Raw genomic sequence first — 17,856 nt, forward strand, 5'->3', positions numbered from 1 at the left:
CACTAGGACCCACTAATGAAGCTCTGGGTGACAGTACAATTCTGTAATACCAGCACTCCAGATGTATAGGCAGAAGGGCTTGGAATTTAAAGCCAGTTTGTGGCTGAGCCACATGAGGCTGTCGGAGAAGTTCAACTGTGCCCTCAACAATCAACAATGGATGATAAAATCAGATGGTGAAAAGTTGAGGAGAAACAGAATCATTACCTCAACATTATCAGGGAACTTTATTAAGTACCAAATTTTACAGTGATGAAACCCTAGAGAAACTACTATATATAACAAAGTGATCATAACTAGCATCACCAGCAACCAAACACATGAAAACCATGCAACCCCTGATAGAATGCACTAAAAAAGGCACATCATTTCTGTGTTGTCAAAAACAGCAGAGATGCAGCTTCAGCATATAAATCATCATCAAACATAGACCAAAAGGAACTCCCCTGTAGTCATCAAAATAATCCAGGAAACTAAGAAAACAACTAATTGTAATGTGGGAAAGGCATCAATGGAAAACAGGTTACTTTTAAACAAGGTCAACAGCTTAAATTAGTCTTACAAGACAGACCTATAATGACATATGCTTTAATCCTATCATTCAGAAGGCGAAGGCAGGAGATCAGTAGTTTGAACTAATTCAGACTATACAGAGTCCTATGCAGGCTTGAATTATGTAATGAGGTTCTGTGTCAGAAAGCAAACAAAACCCCAATAATCAAACAGGCAAACACTTTATACTAATCTTCACTTTGACAAAAGTATTGACTTAAAAGGTATAACAAGGATAAAGAATAAATAGGAACCATTTTATATTAGTTTTGCCATTTTTCTATAATAATAGTAGATAATTACATCTACAATTATTTTAAAGTGAAAAACAAAGAAATCCAAGAAATATTGTTGGGTAGTTTTTTGTTGTTTGTTTGAGACAGGCTCTTACTATGAATCCTTGGATGGACTGAACTTTCTATGTGGACCAGGCTGGCCTTGAACTCACAGAGGTCCACCTGCCTCTGCCTCCAGAGTGCTGAGATATAAGGTGTATGCTATATGCCCAGCTGAATGAATATTGTTGCATATTACCGAGTGTCGTCGGATAAACATTAAGTATTCTAACATACTGGCTAAATGGCATCTAAAGTATTAGTAGAGGATCTAATCACTTTGTCTCTCTGTAATGCATTTGTCAAATGGAAATAGTATTTGTATTGTTCTTCTCTGAAGGTCAAAGCAACTTTGTACTGAGTAAGAGATTTGGCATTAAACAGACCCAGGTTTCAAGCCAGCTAGCTCTATTAAGTCTAGGCAAATAATTCAATGCTTTGATGGCACCATTTGTTCTTCTGCAAAAATGGAGGTAAAAATCTGAATTTAGAGGGATCTTCCACAAGAAATAGGACATAGGTACATAACAAATACAATGTATTTGACTTAGTTAAGTAGAATGGAGTCAGCGTTCACTAAAGAATAAAAGTGTAACGGGTGGACATTGAAGAAGATGGTCATTATTGCTAAATTCAATTTATTAATATAACTATGTACTGCAAAGTCTAATCCAAATTAAAACGAATACAAGATAATGAGAAATGATGAAACTGAGCATGAAAACTTTTACTTATGCAACAGAGGTATACTTAATGCATATACAAAAGTTCGGCACTAGGAACCATCATGTTTAAACACAAGCCAAGCCTTGTCTGTAAACAAGGAGGCTACATGCTAAGAAATCCATTAGAGGGGCTGCGGAGATTGCTCTTGAAGACCTAAGTTCCCAGCACCCATGTTAGGAAGTTTACAACTTTTGCAACTCCAGTTCTAAGGACTGGAAGCCTCCGGCCTCTGCATATGCCTCCCCGCCTCCACCCCACCCCAGTTAAAATTGACAAAAACAATTCTAAAAAAAAGCATCTATTTTAAATTGGGCTCAGCTTAGCAGCACACACCTGTAAGTTCCATCCCCCTCAGAGGTTAAGGGAGGAGGATTTAAGTTAAAGGACAGCCTGCAACAGAGAAACCTTGATCTCAAAACAATAAACAGAAGAAGAGTGCTGGAGTAGCAGGATGGCCCAAAGAGTAAAAGCACTCGCAGTGCAGCTCAGCCCTGGAGTTGGCCCCGGGGTCTGCCCGGGAGAGAAGCTGACCCGAGAGTGTCCGTCTGTAATCCCAGCACTCCGACAGTCGGATACAGTGCGAAGGAGAGCTGCCTGGGAGCTCAGGGGCCAGCTACTCTGGAGTGCACAGTACGGCAAAAGCAACAGAACAGACTGCCGTGACCAGGTGGAGAGAGGGAAGAAGACTCGCCAAAGCTGTCCTCTGACCTCCACAGGCCCAATGACATGCGTCCCCAGAGGCCCACTCAAAAGAAATCAAATCAAATCACTATTTTACATAAGGAAAACCAATTTGATGATGAAATACATTTTGGTTTTTTGCATTAATACAAAACTGATATAATCTAATATAAAACTATGTTAAAGCTATAGATAATCTATAATTAATACTTGCATTTTTAACAAAAATGTAACATAATCCAAAGACTTCAAACTGCACACAACTAATTGTGCCACCATCCTCACTATATAAGACCCCAGTTTAAAGTAAAAAAATCTCAAATCTGTCATAAAGTATGGTTTTCAATATTATGTCTATTATGTTGGACACTATTCTAAAGCTAGCATCTATATTCTCTCTATTTGTATTCCTCATTTAGGAATTCAAAGCCCTTCCCAGGTTAACAAACAAAATTGTACACTTACCTACACCTTGGACATGACTTAACATTACAGAGTTGTTTTCAGCTTTTTGGACATGAGGTGGATATTCTTTCCTAAAAAAGGAAATTTGTATGACTTCATTCAAATAGAAAATAATGTAGTTCTCAAAGCGATCAAGTCAAAGGACTACTTACAATAATTTTATTCAGAGAAACCATAACTTGTCCTGTTAAAAAGTGATGCTATAAAATAAACTGTATTACGAAAATAAAACTACAGCTAGAGAGCAGTGGTGTTATCTCACTAAAGCTGTCATCTTCCAAAGCCACAATAGTGGACTGCTGCGATACATATTCAATAAACAAATTCAAATTTTCGGTTTTTCAAGGCAGTCATTTAATTAATTATTTTTGTATTTTTTTAGAAAAAGTGCCTCGTTTAAGGTCTCAAATTGCCAGATGGAAGAGACCCTCAGTCTTAGCCTCAAGTGACTGGTACTAACTTTAGCTGGCTTCTAAAGCAATCACTTTGGAAACTACCTGTTTATTACTCAAATGCAAAATCTAGACTTTTTTCTCTTGAAATTGCCTTTTAACCGGTTTATGAAAAATCACATTAAAAGACTTGTCACACATCAGCTTGAATAAATTACCCAACTGAATACAACTCAATTTTTATTTTTGCATGTTTTTCATTATTTAAAAAGTAATCAATGAGTAAAATGAATACTGAACCAAAAAGAATTAATGTCAAGTCTGAATTTGACAATGCTAATCTCAGTGCAAAAAATGTGTCATACAAGTCAATTATAGAACAAGTGACATCTTGCCATAGGACATTATGGCTACAAATACACTTGTCTTAAAATATTAAACTACTCTGTCAAACTTAATACACAATTATCATTATTTCAGAAGGGGTCTCATTATGTAGTACAGGCTGCCTTCAAACTGGCAATCCTCCTGCGTTGGTGCTGAAAATACAATCATAAGCTACCACAACTGCCTCAACATACAACCACGGTAAATATAATTTCAGTATAAGTGCCCTAAATAGTATATCTATCTAAGTATACTAATTTTGAGAAAGAACAAAAATGTTCTGTAGCTAGCCTTGAGAGAAAAATCACTACATAAGGAAAAAAGCACTAACTCAGGAGGTATAAGAGATACTTTTAAACCCTAGGTAAGAGTGTCTAAAAATACTCTTGTTTTATATAAGCATTTATTTATAAATGTTCATACTAGTGTTCAGTAGTTTAGAGCAGTTTAATTCATTTGATCAAATAAATCACAAGTGAATATGCTTTCAAGGGTTTCATATTTCCACATAAAAGTCAAAACAGTAAAATAAAAATGGCAAAGAAAATACTATTAAAAGAGGCGACAGCAATGATTTGAAAAAGCAATCAGCAAACACTGAACACTTATGTGCCAGATACTAATGTTAAAAATGTTTCCTATTAATTCCTTATTCTCATAACCTTTCAAGCTACATATATCAACATTTTTATACATGAAAAAACTGAGACACAATAAAGTTGATTAACTGATGCAAAGCTCCACAATTATTAAATGACAATTTTAGGATCAAATCCCAGCAAACTGTGTCAGCAACAGTAACTAGAGCAGTAGTAGGAACATGTGAACAATGTCTACTCTCCCAAGCTTTTAAAATCTGTGATGATATCAATTGTGAGGGTGGGGAAAAGGACCTGCCTTTCATGCAGTGGTAGCAATGGTACTATGAAAAAGAAAACTGGAAATTTAACTCAGTGGATGGAATGTATTTGCTTAGCCTGCACAAAGACCTGGGTTTGGTTCCAGAACTGTAGTGTGTGTGTGTGTGTGTGTGTGTGTGTGTGTGTGTGTGTGTGTGTGTGTGTATAATTCTAGCACTCAAGAGGTAGAGGCAGGAGGATCAGAAGTTCAAGGTCAGGGCTAGAGATGGCTCAGCAATTAAAAGCAATCTTTTCTTGCAGAGGACCTAAGTTCTGTTACTTACACACACACACACACACACACACACACACACACACACACACACACACACACAGAGAGTCACTTATAACTCCAGCTCCTGGAAGAGTTGAAAGAAACAATGCTTCAGACCTCTAAAGACACCAGCACTCATGTGCCCATACCCACAGGAAGAGACATATACACACAATTAATAATAATCAATCATAAAAAAAAAAAAGGTTCAGCCGGGCGGTGGTGGCGCACGCCTTTAATCCCAGCACTCGGGAGGCAGAGCCAGGCGGATCGCTGTGAGTTCGAGGCCAGCCTGGGCTACCAAGTGAGCTCCAGGAAAGGCGCAAAGCTACACAGAGAAACCCTGTCTCGAAAAACCAAAAAAAAAAAAAAAAAAAAAAAAAAAAAGGTTCAAGGTCATCTCAGATACACAGAGTTCCAAGTCAGTCTGGGACATATGAAGACAATGGACCAAAGAAAAAGAAGGGTTAGAAGTCCTGCAAGCTAGCTTTCATAGTACAGGAAAGTATTATCTTCTTAGAATGCTAGGAATAAAATTACCAATGACCCTATCTTATTATGAACCTGTGAGCTATAATACCAATCTGTCAGGCAAGACATGCCCACTGGTTTAATGATGAATGAAGCTGGGATAGCCAACTCCTTGCTGGTTAGATCTAAGGTCCTCTGCAAAGAAGGGAATTCATGCCTGGTATTACAGACCTGGTCAAAAGCTCTTGACTGGGGAGGTCATAGGTCATAGCAGGTGATCTACTGCTGCTGGTTTGCCAAATAAACATATTATCAAACTGCCTTCTAAATATTATGTCTCTATACCCACAGGACATTGCTAACTTCAGCCTCGTTCAGATAAGTTTCATTGTGAAGTAGATGACAGTTAATGCAGACTTACAAATAAAACAAATGTTAAGCACAAGAGACCGTTGAGTGTTCAGCTCTAAACATGACATCTCTACACACACACACACACACACACACACACACACACACACACACACACACACACACAAAGGCTCAGGGAACGTTGTGGAAAAGATGGTAGAAGATTGTAAGAACTGGAGAATGGGGATTAGTGGTGTGAAATGTTATTTTCTAGCTCTAAGAGGGCAGCTGCACTCATGAACTCACAGCAGTGGGCCCATCAATATTCCATCATGGATGGGAAGCAGCTCATGGGGTCCCATCTCTCCTTGAGGAGCCACAGGCAGTTAATGGTTAGTGGGGAACGGCAGGCCAGCAATATCTTAGTGGTATAGCCAATGGCAAGTCTCCTTGCCTAAGTAAGAAATCCTCACCCATACTCATGCAAGCAACTCTAATTAAATGCTAGGGGAGAGGGAATAGGACGGATGGAAGGACGGACTAAAGGAAGGAGACATAGGTAGGTTCTTGTTAGGAAGAGGAAGGGTTTCAGAGGAAGGGAAAGAGAAATGGGAAGATATTGAGGGGGGTGATCAGTTCATACTTCATATGTATGAAATTGTGAAAGAATAAATTTTAAATGCTCAAAATTAACTTTTTTTAAGGGCATGTTTTCAACTTCTAGCCCAGCATGGTGGCACATGCCTGTAATCCCAGCAGTTGGAAAGGCAGAAGGATCAGAAGCTCAAGGTCAACCTCAGTTTCAGTTAGTTAAAGGTCATCATGGACTGCATGAAACTTCATCTCAAAAAACGTTTTGGGCTCCTAACTATATTATATTAGCTTAAAATATTCATGTTTCATATAGTTACATAGCTATAATAAAGCCTGATGCAAATATAGTAATTATCTCCACTGTAATTCTGTGCTTCCTATTTTTTAAATTATGCCCCACAATTATGTAACAGTTATAGATAAACACCCTGAAAAACAAATCATATATACTGCTTTAGTGAACTGTGCTCTTCAGAATTTGATGTTTGTACTACCATGCATTGCTAATGAGGATGCACACATATCATGTAATTCCCACAATGCTAAAATGTGTTGCAGTATTATACATATTTGCTTGTATTCTAGACTTTATAGCTATGGTTTTCAAATCTTCCTGCATGTTTTCCTACACAAATAAGAAAAATCAGCTGCTATAAATTATACTAAAATACAGACCTAAAAATATTCCTTAGCTGTGTGGTGGTGGTACACACCTTTAACCCCAGCACTCAGAAGGCAGGGGCACACAGGACAGCCAGGGGTGCACAAAGAAACCTTGTCTTCAAAAACAAAACAAAGAAGAAAAGCCTTTACGCTTAATATAAAAATGTTTCTATATGCAGTCAAGATATCAAATTCAGGTTGTCAAGCTTAGTGACAAGCACCTTTATCCCTGTGCCTCCTCACCTGCCCACAAGAATGATCTTTTTTGTTTATATAAAAGTATTTCTGTTTGATGAGAAAATTGAATCACCACCCATAACCTTACTTTCCTTAAACCGTAGTCTTCAGGCTGGAGTCTCAGCTCTGGGGTAGGTAGCACAACCAACCACTCCTGACTGCTGCATTAGGAGTGCACTACCTTCCCAGCCTCCCCAGTCCTCCAAGACAGCTCCTCTGTGCAGTGATGGCTGTCTTTCCCGTCGTAAAGGTCTCTTGTGGCCCAGACTGAGCTTGTACCACTTGGATCCTACTGCCTCAGCTTTCCAAATACTGAGATTACAGGTTGTCAACCACCACTCCTGGGCAACCTTGGCTTCTTACCTAAAGTAAACTTTACCAGTTTTCTCTATTCTAAAACTACCATTTTCCCCCTTAGTCAACAAATTTAGCCCACTCTCAAAGGACAGCAATATCTACATATTTTATTTAGAATTATTCTGTAAGAAAAAGCTGTCTCCCAGTCAATTTCACAGAGCATGTAAAACTATATTAGCAGCTGGGCAGTGGTGGTGCACACCTTTAATCCCAGCACTCGGGAGGCAATAGCAGGCGGATCTCTGTGAATTTGAGGCCAGCCTGAGCTACGAGTGAGTTGCACGAAAGGCGCAAAGCTACACAGAGAAACGCTGTCTCAAAAAAACCAAAAACTGTATTAGCAAATCTAGCCGGTCTACATAGCGAGTTCCAGGCTATGGACAGGTCTTGCTTTTTAGCATCCTGTCCTTGATCACCTGCTCTTCATGTCTCAGCCTACTCAAGTCGTCCTGCTGGAAAGATTTTGGTGATTTTAACTGTATGCGACTTTACAATTAAGGCATTGAAATTTTTATTTTTAAAGAAAATTAGTCAGATATTACATAAATATGTAATAACCATCCATGCAATAATATAAGCATTGAGAATTATACTGAGACATTATTCACACACCCAATATCACAATGTACTATTAATAGGTTTCCTTTCATTAAAATAGTAAGCTTTAGTGATAAACTCCAATTTAGGCTATTGTTCAAAGCATATAAGCTGATATAAAACTTCTACACCCATGTTCTAATTTCATCAACATTAAGCTTACCTTTCTTTTCGGTCCTGATTGCTTAAAACATGAAAAAGAAAAGAAATGTAAGATAGGAGACTGATTGTTGAAATGTTATTGCAGCTATAATTATTGCAGTCAACAAGGCAAAGCTATAAATATGAGCAATTTGCTTTAGTGTTATTTTGCATTATACTATGTGTTAACTATTGTTTTTTTTTTTTTTCTCTCCCAATTTTGGTCAACATAAATTAGTCTAAGTAGCCAAATATGTAACTGGAAGGAAGATATGGATGCACAAAGCCAAAAATTCTCAAAAGGGTTTACCTATAAAACATTTGATGACAGATTATTTTATAGCAGTCATAGATATCATTTTCAAGAAATAATGATATTTCCTGGAAATTATAAAAAATTCCAATAATTTCAGTTTTATTATATTAGACAAAAAGTTTCTTAGTGCACAACTGTCTTAGAATAAATATTGTATGTTATTTAAGACACAAGACAAAACCTAGGTTTATAATCACTTATCACAAGTCACCATATAAAAGTTCTACATTTCTCCCCAATTCATGGAAACTCAAGAAAACATTAGTCACTCGAGTAAAATTATAGCCTTCAATTTAGAATAAAACAAAACTCACATTCTGAAACTCTTGCTCTCCATCATATAAAGGATTAGATGTTCAAAACTGTAAATAAAACTTAACTAACAAAATTTCAAAGGTACAGTGTTACATTCCTTTCATTGGAGCACACAAATAAGCCAAAAGTACAATCTGACAAATTAAAAAAAAAAAAAGTGCAGAAACTTTCCTATAAGCAAAAGACACATTAAAACTGTTTTCTATACTAATATATCTGAAAGCTTCTTTGCTACTAAAAACGTATAGAAAATTTATCTGTCAGTTGACAGAAAAATGCTGACATTGCATTTCTGTTGAAGTCAAGGAAATATAAACACCCAAGTTCAAACATAGACTAGCTTCTCTCTCACTGAGGAAGCTACAGCCCCAGGAATCATTAGAACCCCTAAGTGAGACACTTCTAAGGTCATACTGCTGATCCCAAGAGAACAGAGTTTACACTCTGCTTTGAAGTTTTAAATCTTACCTGTAAACAACACAAAAAGTGTAGAACATAGAACAAAGATTAAAAAAAAAAAAATAAGTTTGGTGGGGTGAGTTGGGAGGGGGAGGCTGGGGGTCAGGAGGAGGGAAGAGGGGGATCTCTAATTGGTATGTAAAATGAATGAAAAAATTTTCTTGATTAAAAAAAAAAGGTTTGGTTCTTCCCAATAAACCGAGGCAGCAAATAAAATTATTAGTACCTTATCTTTGAGAAAAATACATTTTAGAGACAGAGGATGCCACTCAATAGGAGTGGAAGCCCTGGATTCCATCCTCAGCCACACACACACACACACACACACACACACACACACACACACACACACACACACACACACCTAAATTACAAGTCACAGCATTCCACAAGAAGCTTCAATGTATGCATTATCAAGTTTCACACCAGAGGATGTATATGTATATATAAAAATAGATTACACATGTAGAAGTTATTATTAATAAAGCAGGACTTTGAAAGTGTCAACTTATACTCTTTTCTGACCATTTCATAAACACAACAAAGAAAAGTTTCTTTTAACTGATATTGTACTAGTGGTCTTAAAAAGAAAAGGAGGGGTTAGAAAGATGGCTCAGTGGTTAAGAGCAGATACTGTGCATATAGAGGACCCAAGTTTCACTTCTGGCTCCTGTATCAGGGACACACAACTCCTCCAGCTCTAACTCCAGTGGGTCCAACACCCTCTTCTGGCCTCTGAGCACTTTTAGCCTCATGTGCATACAGCTACACACAGACACATAGTTAAAAAATAAAAATAAATCTTCAAACAGAACCGTAAAAATAAAAGGAGGAAAATAAGACACTGATTTAATTCTGATATTCATGACTTGATTTAGGATTTCAAACCGTCTCTCAAGGTTGAGCCATCCATTAATAATTACATCTTGCTTATTCTAGGACCCAGTTTCTCCTGTACGGTTTATACATTTGTGCGCTCCTGTATGTGTGTGGGTGGGTGGGTGGGGGGGTGTTGTCTGAGAAAAGGTCTCAATGAAGGCTAGCCTCAAACTCATGATCCTACATGGTGAATTACAGACATGTGCCACACCTCACTGGATTACACATGTTTTTAAAGACATTTATTTTCCCCTTATAAGATGTTTTAACCAACCCTTAAAAGAAAGCTAAGAAAAAAATTAATTAAAAAGTGAAATTATAAATAAGACAACTATAAAAAGTATAGTTTTAAAGTCTGCTTAAAAGTGGGGTGGAGCCATAATGTAATCAGATTTTTAAATACTTGCAGTTCATTTTTCTCCAATAATTTCCTTTAGCATTGTTAGTGTATGAGCCTATGTATAAAATAACTTTTGGAATAGTAGTATGAAAATAGATTATAAAGTTAATCATCCGCAAAAGAACTATCAATCTTCCTTAAAAATTACAAATTACTAGAATACAGTGTCTGAGACTGACTTCAAAAACAAACCCTATTACTCTCTCCAAAAAGAGTTCTGTGAACTACCAAACTGGTAATAGTTCTTAAATTTCAAAGTAAGATTTAAGAGAAATCATCAAGAGTTCTTTTTCCTTCAGGCCTGTCGATGCACTCAGGGCCTGAGAAGCAGTCTCAAAGGCTGCTGTGCCCTATCCTACGCAGGACAGCTCTATGCTGTGCTCTTTGCACAGCCATGTGCATATCCGAACTACTGAACTTCCTTCCACCTCAGCCCTTGTCACTGGGGCAGGGTGGAGGGCCTCCCTCTACAGAAGCCCTCACAAAATTCTCTAGCCCAAGATGTCCTCAAACCCATGGCATTCTTGCTGCCTCGGCTTGATTCTATGTGCTGGGATTATAGGCATATGTCACCACATCTGCATTTATTTATTCACCTTTCTGTCTTTAACCATTATTCATTAAATTTGATCTTAGAGGGTAGGACTTGGCCATATTAGTCTTCCAATACACTATTCTTCATCTATACCTGTTTTATAACATACAAATCCCTTTGTTTTTGAAGAAATAAAACGGAGAACTTACAATGACTTGACTTTGGGGTTCAAAATCCCTTAGAAGACTGGTCATAGAACAAGAAATGTTCACTCTTTCACAGAATTTGAGACAAACACGAGCAGACAGATTCTGTCCTAATCATCTGAACCTTGAAAGTTTCCTTTACTGTTCCTAAGCATACTGGCAAGATATTTTGACTCAGAACTGTCTTGGAATATGAATTAATTCTGGTTGCTGTTTTTTAGAAAACAATTTTTTTTTTTTTACCAATAAACACTAGCTCTTACAAACTAAATATTAACATTTACAGAAGTGAGCAGCAATGCACATAAAAGATACAATAAAGCGGCCGGATGGTGGTGGTACATGCCTTTAATCCCAGCACTCAGGAGGCAGAGGCAGAGGCAGGCGGACGTCTGTGAGTTCGAGGCCCGCCTGGTCTACAGAGCGAAATTCAGAACAGGCACCAAAACTACACTGAGAAACCCTGCCTCAAAAAAAAAAAAAAAGATACAATAAGGTAAAAACTTCAATTTTCTGACTTTAATTTTTTTGTGTAACCATACGTCTTATTTTTTATCCTGTTAGTGCTTCATATTGGCCAGAGAGCTGTGGTGATATTTTATCTGTGCTGAAATGTGATATTTTACTTGTATGTTAATAAATAAAGTTTGTCTAGAGATCAGAGGTCATAGCGAGCCATAAACAGAAGTCAGGCAGTGGTAGCACATGCTCTTAATCCGATCACGTGGCGGGGGTGGGGGGTGGGGTGGGGGGTGGGGGGTGTCTCTGTGTGGTCAAGGACACAGCCAAGCATGGTGACACACACCTTTAATCCCAGTACCAACCATAGAGACCTGGAGGTCTGTATAGACAAGCAGTGATGAGGAAGTGATGTGTCTGGGCTTAGAGCCAATGAGAAGACAGAATAGGAAGGCAATAAAGGCGCAGGTTAGACAGGAAGAGGCTCTCTTGGGAAGCTACTGCATGGTGGTGAGCTAAGGTTAGTTGGTGGCTCTTGCTCTGATCGGTACGGCCTGCACCCGTGTGTTTGGCTCTGTGTTTCTTATTTAATAAGGCTGTTTAGCAATTCGTCTACAGAGAGCCTGATTTGTTTGTGTACCCTGTATCATAACAAAGCAAATTTTTAGTGTGAGCAGTAACTTCTGTCTATTGAACTGAATTTCTTAAGAATCTTGTGTGAAAACTACAGTAACATATTTAAGAAAAGCAAAAGTTTTCATGTAGTCATCTTAAACTATGAGAAACATTTAAAGATTTTAAGTTAAAGATATATTGTAGTAAATCTAAGTAAACATCATATATAGCAAGTTTCTAAGGTTTAAAACATTGTTTTTTAATGAATAACAACTTTAAAAATAAAGAACATTATATAAATTGTGTACAAAAAATAAATGTTACCAGTTATAATAAAGTATTTATAGTTTAACATCCTAGAGCCTAAGAATCTTGAATCAATTAAAAGGAGATATTAACATTCTAAAAGATTCTGAAAAAGCTCAAAATCTTTTAAAAGATCAATCTTTTTCCCAATCATTTCTCTAAGGATGAAACAGTGAAACAGTACTCCAACATCAGTGTAAATTCTTAAATTTGTAATATGACCAAACACTTAAAACTAATGGGATTTGCTTGATACTCTGAAATCTTGTAAGACAAGAAAACTAATAAAAATTAGTTTTGCTTCTTAGGTCAATTTAGTTCAAGTTAGTACAGTAAGATCGATATTTATCAGCTTCATTAAATATCTTCTTAGATCTACAAAGAAATACAGCAAATGGTTCTAATTTAAAATTCTCCACAAAAGTGTGACTTCCTAAAAAGCAAGTATAAAATAAAGTATAACAAGTCATGAATTATTTCGGAAGTATACCTCTTCAAAGACAGTGAAAACTGCCAAGTTCTACACATGAAAGGGGTGAAAAAGAATCTTTAAAAGATTCAAAGAATACTTAAAAAGAGGGAATGACAGTCCAAGAGAATGAGGTCCTTACCTCTGAGCCGCCGTTTTGACACCTGGTATCTGTGCATGAGCATGATGGAAGCGTCTACCATGAACTACAGTTCCAGAACATAATGATGTAGCTTGTGTATTTTCACTGCACATTCAAAAACAAAGAACAATTTGAACAGATTAAAAAAAAAAACTGCTCACATACTGACAAAATAACCCTTTAAAATCTGAGCATGCACACATAAAAACTGTGCACTGAAATAATTTTTGAAACAAGACAAACCAAATTAACATCTAAAACTGTCTACTAGGAGACCTCCTAATATCTTTTCAAGTATTTCCAACCTTCTCAAGGGAAAAGAATAACTAGGATACTAGAGTAGAAATCCAAAGTCTAAACTTTAATTCTAACTGGAATATTACCTGCTGTTTACAGATCTTAGTTAGCTATATAGTGATAGAGAGCTTTTCTATTTCTAACTGATACTAATAGCTCAGTCCTAGGGTAACAATAGTTTACTACCATAGCCTCTAGAAAAGGAATGTTTTATCTGAAGAAGTGGAATAAATCCTAAGAGAAAAACAAGACTCTTGTTGAGATGATCTGAACCAGGAGGTATGTGAGTGTGAGTACCTATATTATACTGCTTTAGACTTCTCATGTTGTGACTCATTTTTTCCATACCTACATAAAAGAAAATGTATGACATGTCATACACTAAAATGTTTCTTGCAATACACTTTATTCAAAAATCATTACAAATAAGTCCTAATTCAAGCCTCAAAGGGGACTGAATGACAGCTCCGGTAGTAAAGCTATAGCTGTGTGAGCATGAGAACTTGAGATCAGATCCTTAGCATCTTTGTGCAAAACCTCATGGGGACCCCAACACTGCATGGTGAGGACATCTCAGGGCTCTCTGGTAAACAGTCTACCTCAAACAGCATGCTAAAGATTCAGTGAGGGACTATGTCTCAAGAAAAAAGAAAGAAAAAAAAGGTGTAGGCCAGGCATGCTAGTGCATCCCTTTAACCAGCAGCAATCAGGGAAAGAGGCAGTAGATTTGGATCTCTGAATTGGAGGCCAGTCTGATCTACATAATGAGTTCTGGGCTAGCCAAGGGCCACACAGTGACGAGGTCTCAAAAAAGAAAAAAGTTAGGAAATAGAAAACACCTAACAATGAATTCTGTCTGGCTTCTACACAGAGTGCACATGTACACGCATGCATGCATCACACACAGAAATAAATAAATAAATAAATAAATACATAAAAAATAATTTCTAAAGACTGGATCTCCTAAAGAGGTGACTCAGCAGGTAAAGGCAACTGCCACCAAGCCAAGTCCTGAGTTCAATCCCAAGACCCACGTGGTGGAAGAGAACAACTCAACTCCCTTAAGTTGTTCTCTGACCTCCACATGTGCATCATGGCACATGTATGTACATGTACACACAATAGATGGATGGATGGATGGATGGATGGATGGATGGATGGATGGATGAATAAATGTTTAAATTTTTTTAAGGATTCAGAGAATCTATGCAACGTCCTGGCCTTACTGACAAACTCAAAAGAAAGGGATTAGGAAGGACTCTGGCCAGTGTCCAACTGTGTCCTTCCCTTCTCCATAACGAAGCATCTACACATCAATCTTTGTATTTGTAGAGAATTTATTCAACTTTTACATGTACCTCAGTTTCTTATTGTTGCTTAACATGTTAAGTCCAATTGGGTTGCCTTTCAAAGTTCTAAAGCTGTCGGCTTTGTTTCGTTTTACATAAGTCTTCAAGATGAAGTCTCCAGAACTAGTAGCCACAATTTCAGATCTCTGATTTAACTGCAAAAAGATCCACAGATGTTAAGAGTCAATAAAGGACTTCGTGTGCATGGTCGGTCATCTATCAACAGCACCTGAAACTCATTCGTTAAAAACAAGTCAGCTAGGATGGCACACAGGGTGGAGGCAGCAGGATCACAATTTTAAGGCCAGCCTGGGCTACACATTCAGAAAACCAGAAGATGGCTAGGTGAGCAAAGGCACTTGCCACCAAGTCTGGAACTGGGAGTTTGATCCCCAGGAATCACAATGGTGAAAGTATAGAACTGACTGCTTCAAGTTCTCCCCGACTTCCACATGAGCGTGCGTGTACACGTGCTTGCGAGCACACCCACACCCACACAAATGTTATTTAAAAATGTAAATGTCAATAGGGCATAGTGGCCTAATTTCAGCACTCTGGAGACAATGTCAATGTGCAGGAACAGGGAACATATTGTTTTTCTTTTCATATCAATCTCCCCCAAAACACTTAGAAAAATTAATGAATCTTAGGCTAGTTTCCTCTCTGGAGAGCAAACCAACACCCCTCCCCCCAAAAAAATAGTAACAAAAACTAACATTTCCACTGCTTAACAGACCTGCTGCCATCAGTAGGGTAATACTGCAAAATATATGCCTTTGCCTCGGTATCAAAGTTCCTGCATAAACACAAACTGAGATAATGTCTTTCTGCCTTCACAGATATAAATGCTAACATAAACATACTGACAAGAAGAGCATGAGGAGAGCCCCAATATTTAACCAACCTATCTTTGGTACGGTTCACTGAATAAGGCAAAAGCTGCTTTCAGACTCGACAGTCCTCAGTTCTTCTTTCTTTTTTAAAGTGGGTATGAGTGTTTTGCCCAAATATATATATGTGTGTGTGTGTGTGTGTGTGTGTGTGTGTGTGTGTGTGTGTGTGTATGTGTGTGTACTGTGTAGGGCTCTGGTGTCTTAGGCTAGAAGAGAGCATTGGATCCCCTAGAACTATAATTATAGACCCTTGTGAGCACATGTGGGGGTAGGTGCTGGGAGTAGTCTTAACCACTGTGCCATCTCTCCAGCCCCAATATAAAAGAAAACTATGTATTTATTTTACTATTTTTTTACATTATTGATGTACTTATTTCATGTATGCAATTCTCTTCTTCCTCCATGTGTAGCAACTTTTACCCACAGTTTGGCCTTCCTATCTATTTTAATATCTTCTTCCTTCTCCCTCTGTTTAAGAAATACTAATTTTTTGAGACTATCATACAATGTATTTTGATCATATTTACTCCCTTTCCACACCTCCTTGAAGTGGGATTTCATACCCTTGTAGACACACAGTCTTGGTACAGAGCCCAACAGGATTACCACTCAGAAGAAGCCTCCTCAGATTCCTGTGGGATAGCAGCCATGTGCTGCCACATCCAGCTTCATTCTGTTTCTTTGGTTTTTTTTTTTTTTTTTTTTTTTAAATATTTACTTATTTATTATGTATAGTGTTCTGCCTGTATGCCTTCCTGCAGGCCAGAAGAGGGCACCAGATCTCATTAGAGATGGTTGTGAGCCACTATATAGTTGCTAGGAATTTAACTCTGGACCTCTAGAAGAGCATCTGGTGCTCTTTACCATCTCTCCAGCCCCAGCTTAATTTCTTTAAAAAACAAAACAAAACACCAAGGTCTTACTATGGAATCTAGACTGGGATGAAGTGATAAAACTGGCAATAGTCTTCATCACTAGCCCAAAGTAAATGTACATCTATTTGTTCTACAGAACTAAGACTCTTAGGTTCAAGTAAACTGGCAAAACGAACAGAGCTAACTGAGATAAAAATAATGACATTCTTTCATTTTTCTTGAGGTAGATGCTTGCCTCCAGTGTTCAAAGGCCAGGTTGGATTCCTGGCATAGCCAAAAAGCAAAACAAACAACAACAGACTCCCACAGATGTCTTCACTATGAGAGCTGCATCTGAGGTTACTTCCTGGGTGATTCTGATATATTATCATGTTAGGAATGCTATAAGCAAAGGATTTACACTAAAAACCTGCAGTAGATCAGTGGCACAGATGAAGAGACACACACTCTTGTTTGTGGACTGAGAGTTTGAAACTGCAAGTCCTCGAGCACTTCACCACTGTGCTGTCTGTCCAGGCCCTCAACCATGCTTCTCATTAAAGAACTGTGGGTTTCAAACAGTTCCTTCTGAAGGCCGATATGGTGGTACAAGTCTAAATCTCCAGAACTGGAAAGGAAGAGGTAGGAGGATGGAGTGTTCAAGGTCATACACAGCAATACTCTGTCTCAAATGAATGAATATCTGTTTTGAGAAAGCATTTGAGGGAATATCTACCAACAATCCAATGTCGTCATCAAAGCCAGAGTATATATGTAAGAAAAATTATTACATTTCTTACTTACGTTGCCTATAAGTTATTTATAAGATAAATCATTGCAGCTGGCAACAAAACAGTACTTCTAGTTTCATGATGTTATGGTTTGAATATGAATTATCCCCATAGGCTCATGTGTTTGAACCCCTGGTTCCAGGCTGTGATGCCTGAAGAGTTGAGGAGGCCCTAAACCGAATAGGTTTGGTAAAGAAAATATGTCCTCCAGGGTAGGTTTTGAGGTTTTATAATCTGCCCCCACTTCCTGCTCTCTCTGTGCAAATACAACATGATCACCGCTTCCTGACTGCCAGGCTGGCCTCACACTCCTGTAGAGTGTCTGCCCCATCTGGACTGCACCTTCTGAACTGTCAGGAAAAAGAAGCCCTTTCTCCCCAGTTCACCTTTTGTCAGGATATTAACTAATACAGGTAGGAACTATGGATCTCACGCAAACTACCATTTAT

General features: G+C 37.9%; 1 protein-coding gene across 6 annotated transcripts in view; it reads right to left on the minus strand.

The window, feature by feature from the left end:
* The window catches only part of Senp6 (SUMO specific peptidase 6), a 103,509-nt gene that overhangs the window by 62,935 nt on the left and 22,718 nt on the right, over nucleotides 1-17,856 (minus strand). For 3 of the 6 annotated variants that reach the window (XM_076576776.1, XM_076576778.1, XM_076576774.1), the window contains 4 exons: nucleotides 14,879-15,024; nucleotides 13,224-13,328; nucleotides 8,145-8,165; nucleotides 2,760-2,830 (listed from right to left, as the gene is read on the minus strand). In XM_076576776.1, the coding sequence (XP_076432891.1) occupies nucleotides 2,760-2,830; nucleotides 8,145-8,165; nucleotides 13,224-13,328; nucleotides 14,879-15,024 (343 nt within the window). The remainder of the gene's footprint in view (nucleotides 1-2,759; nucleotides 2,831-8,144; nucleotides 8,166-13,223; nucleotides 13,329-14,878; nucleotides 15,025-17,856) is intronic. The other 3 variants (XM_076576777.1, XM_076576779.1, XM_076576775.1) reach the window with 1 other exon arrangement.

The sequence above is a fragment of the Peromyscus maniculatus genome, chromosome 7 (assembly GCF_049852395.1).
Source record: "Peromyscus maniculatus bairdii isolate BWxNUB_F1_BW_parent chromosome 7, HU_Pman_BW_mat_3.1, whole genome shotgun sequence".
In the NCBI taxonomy this organism is placed as follows: Eukaryota; Metazoa; Chordata; class Mammalia; order Rodentia; family Cricetidae; genus Peromyscus; species Peromyscus maniculatus.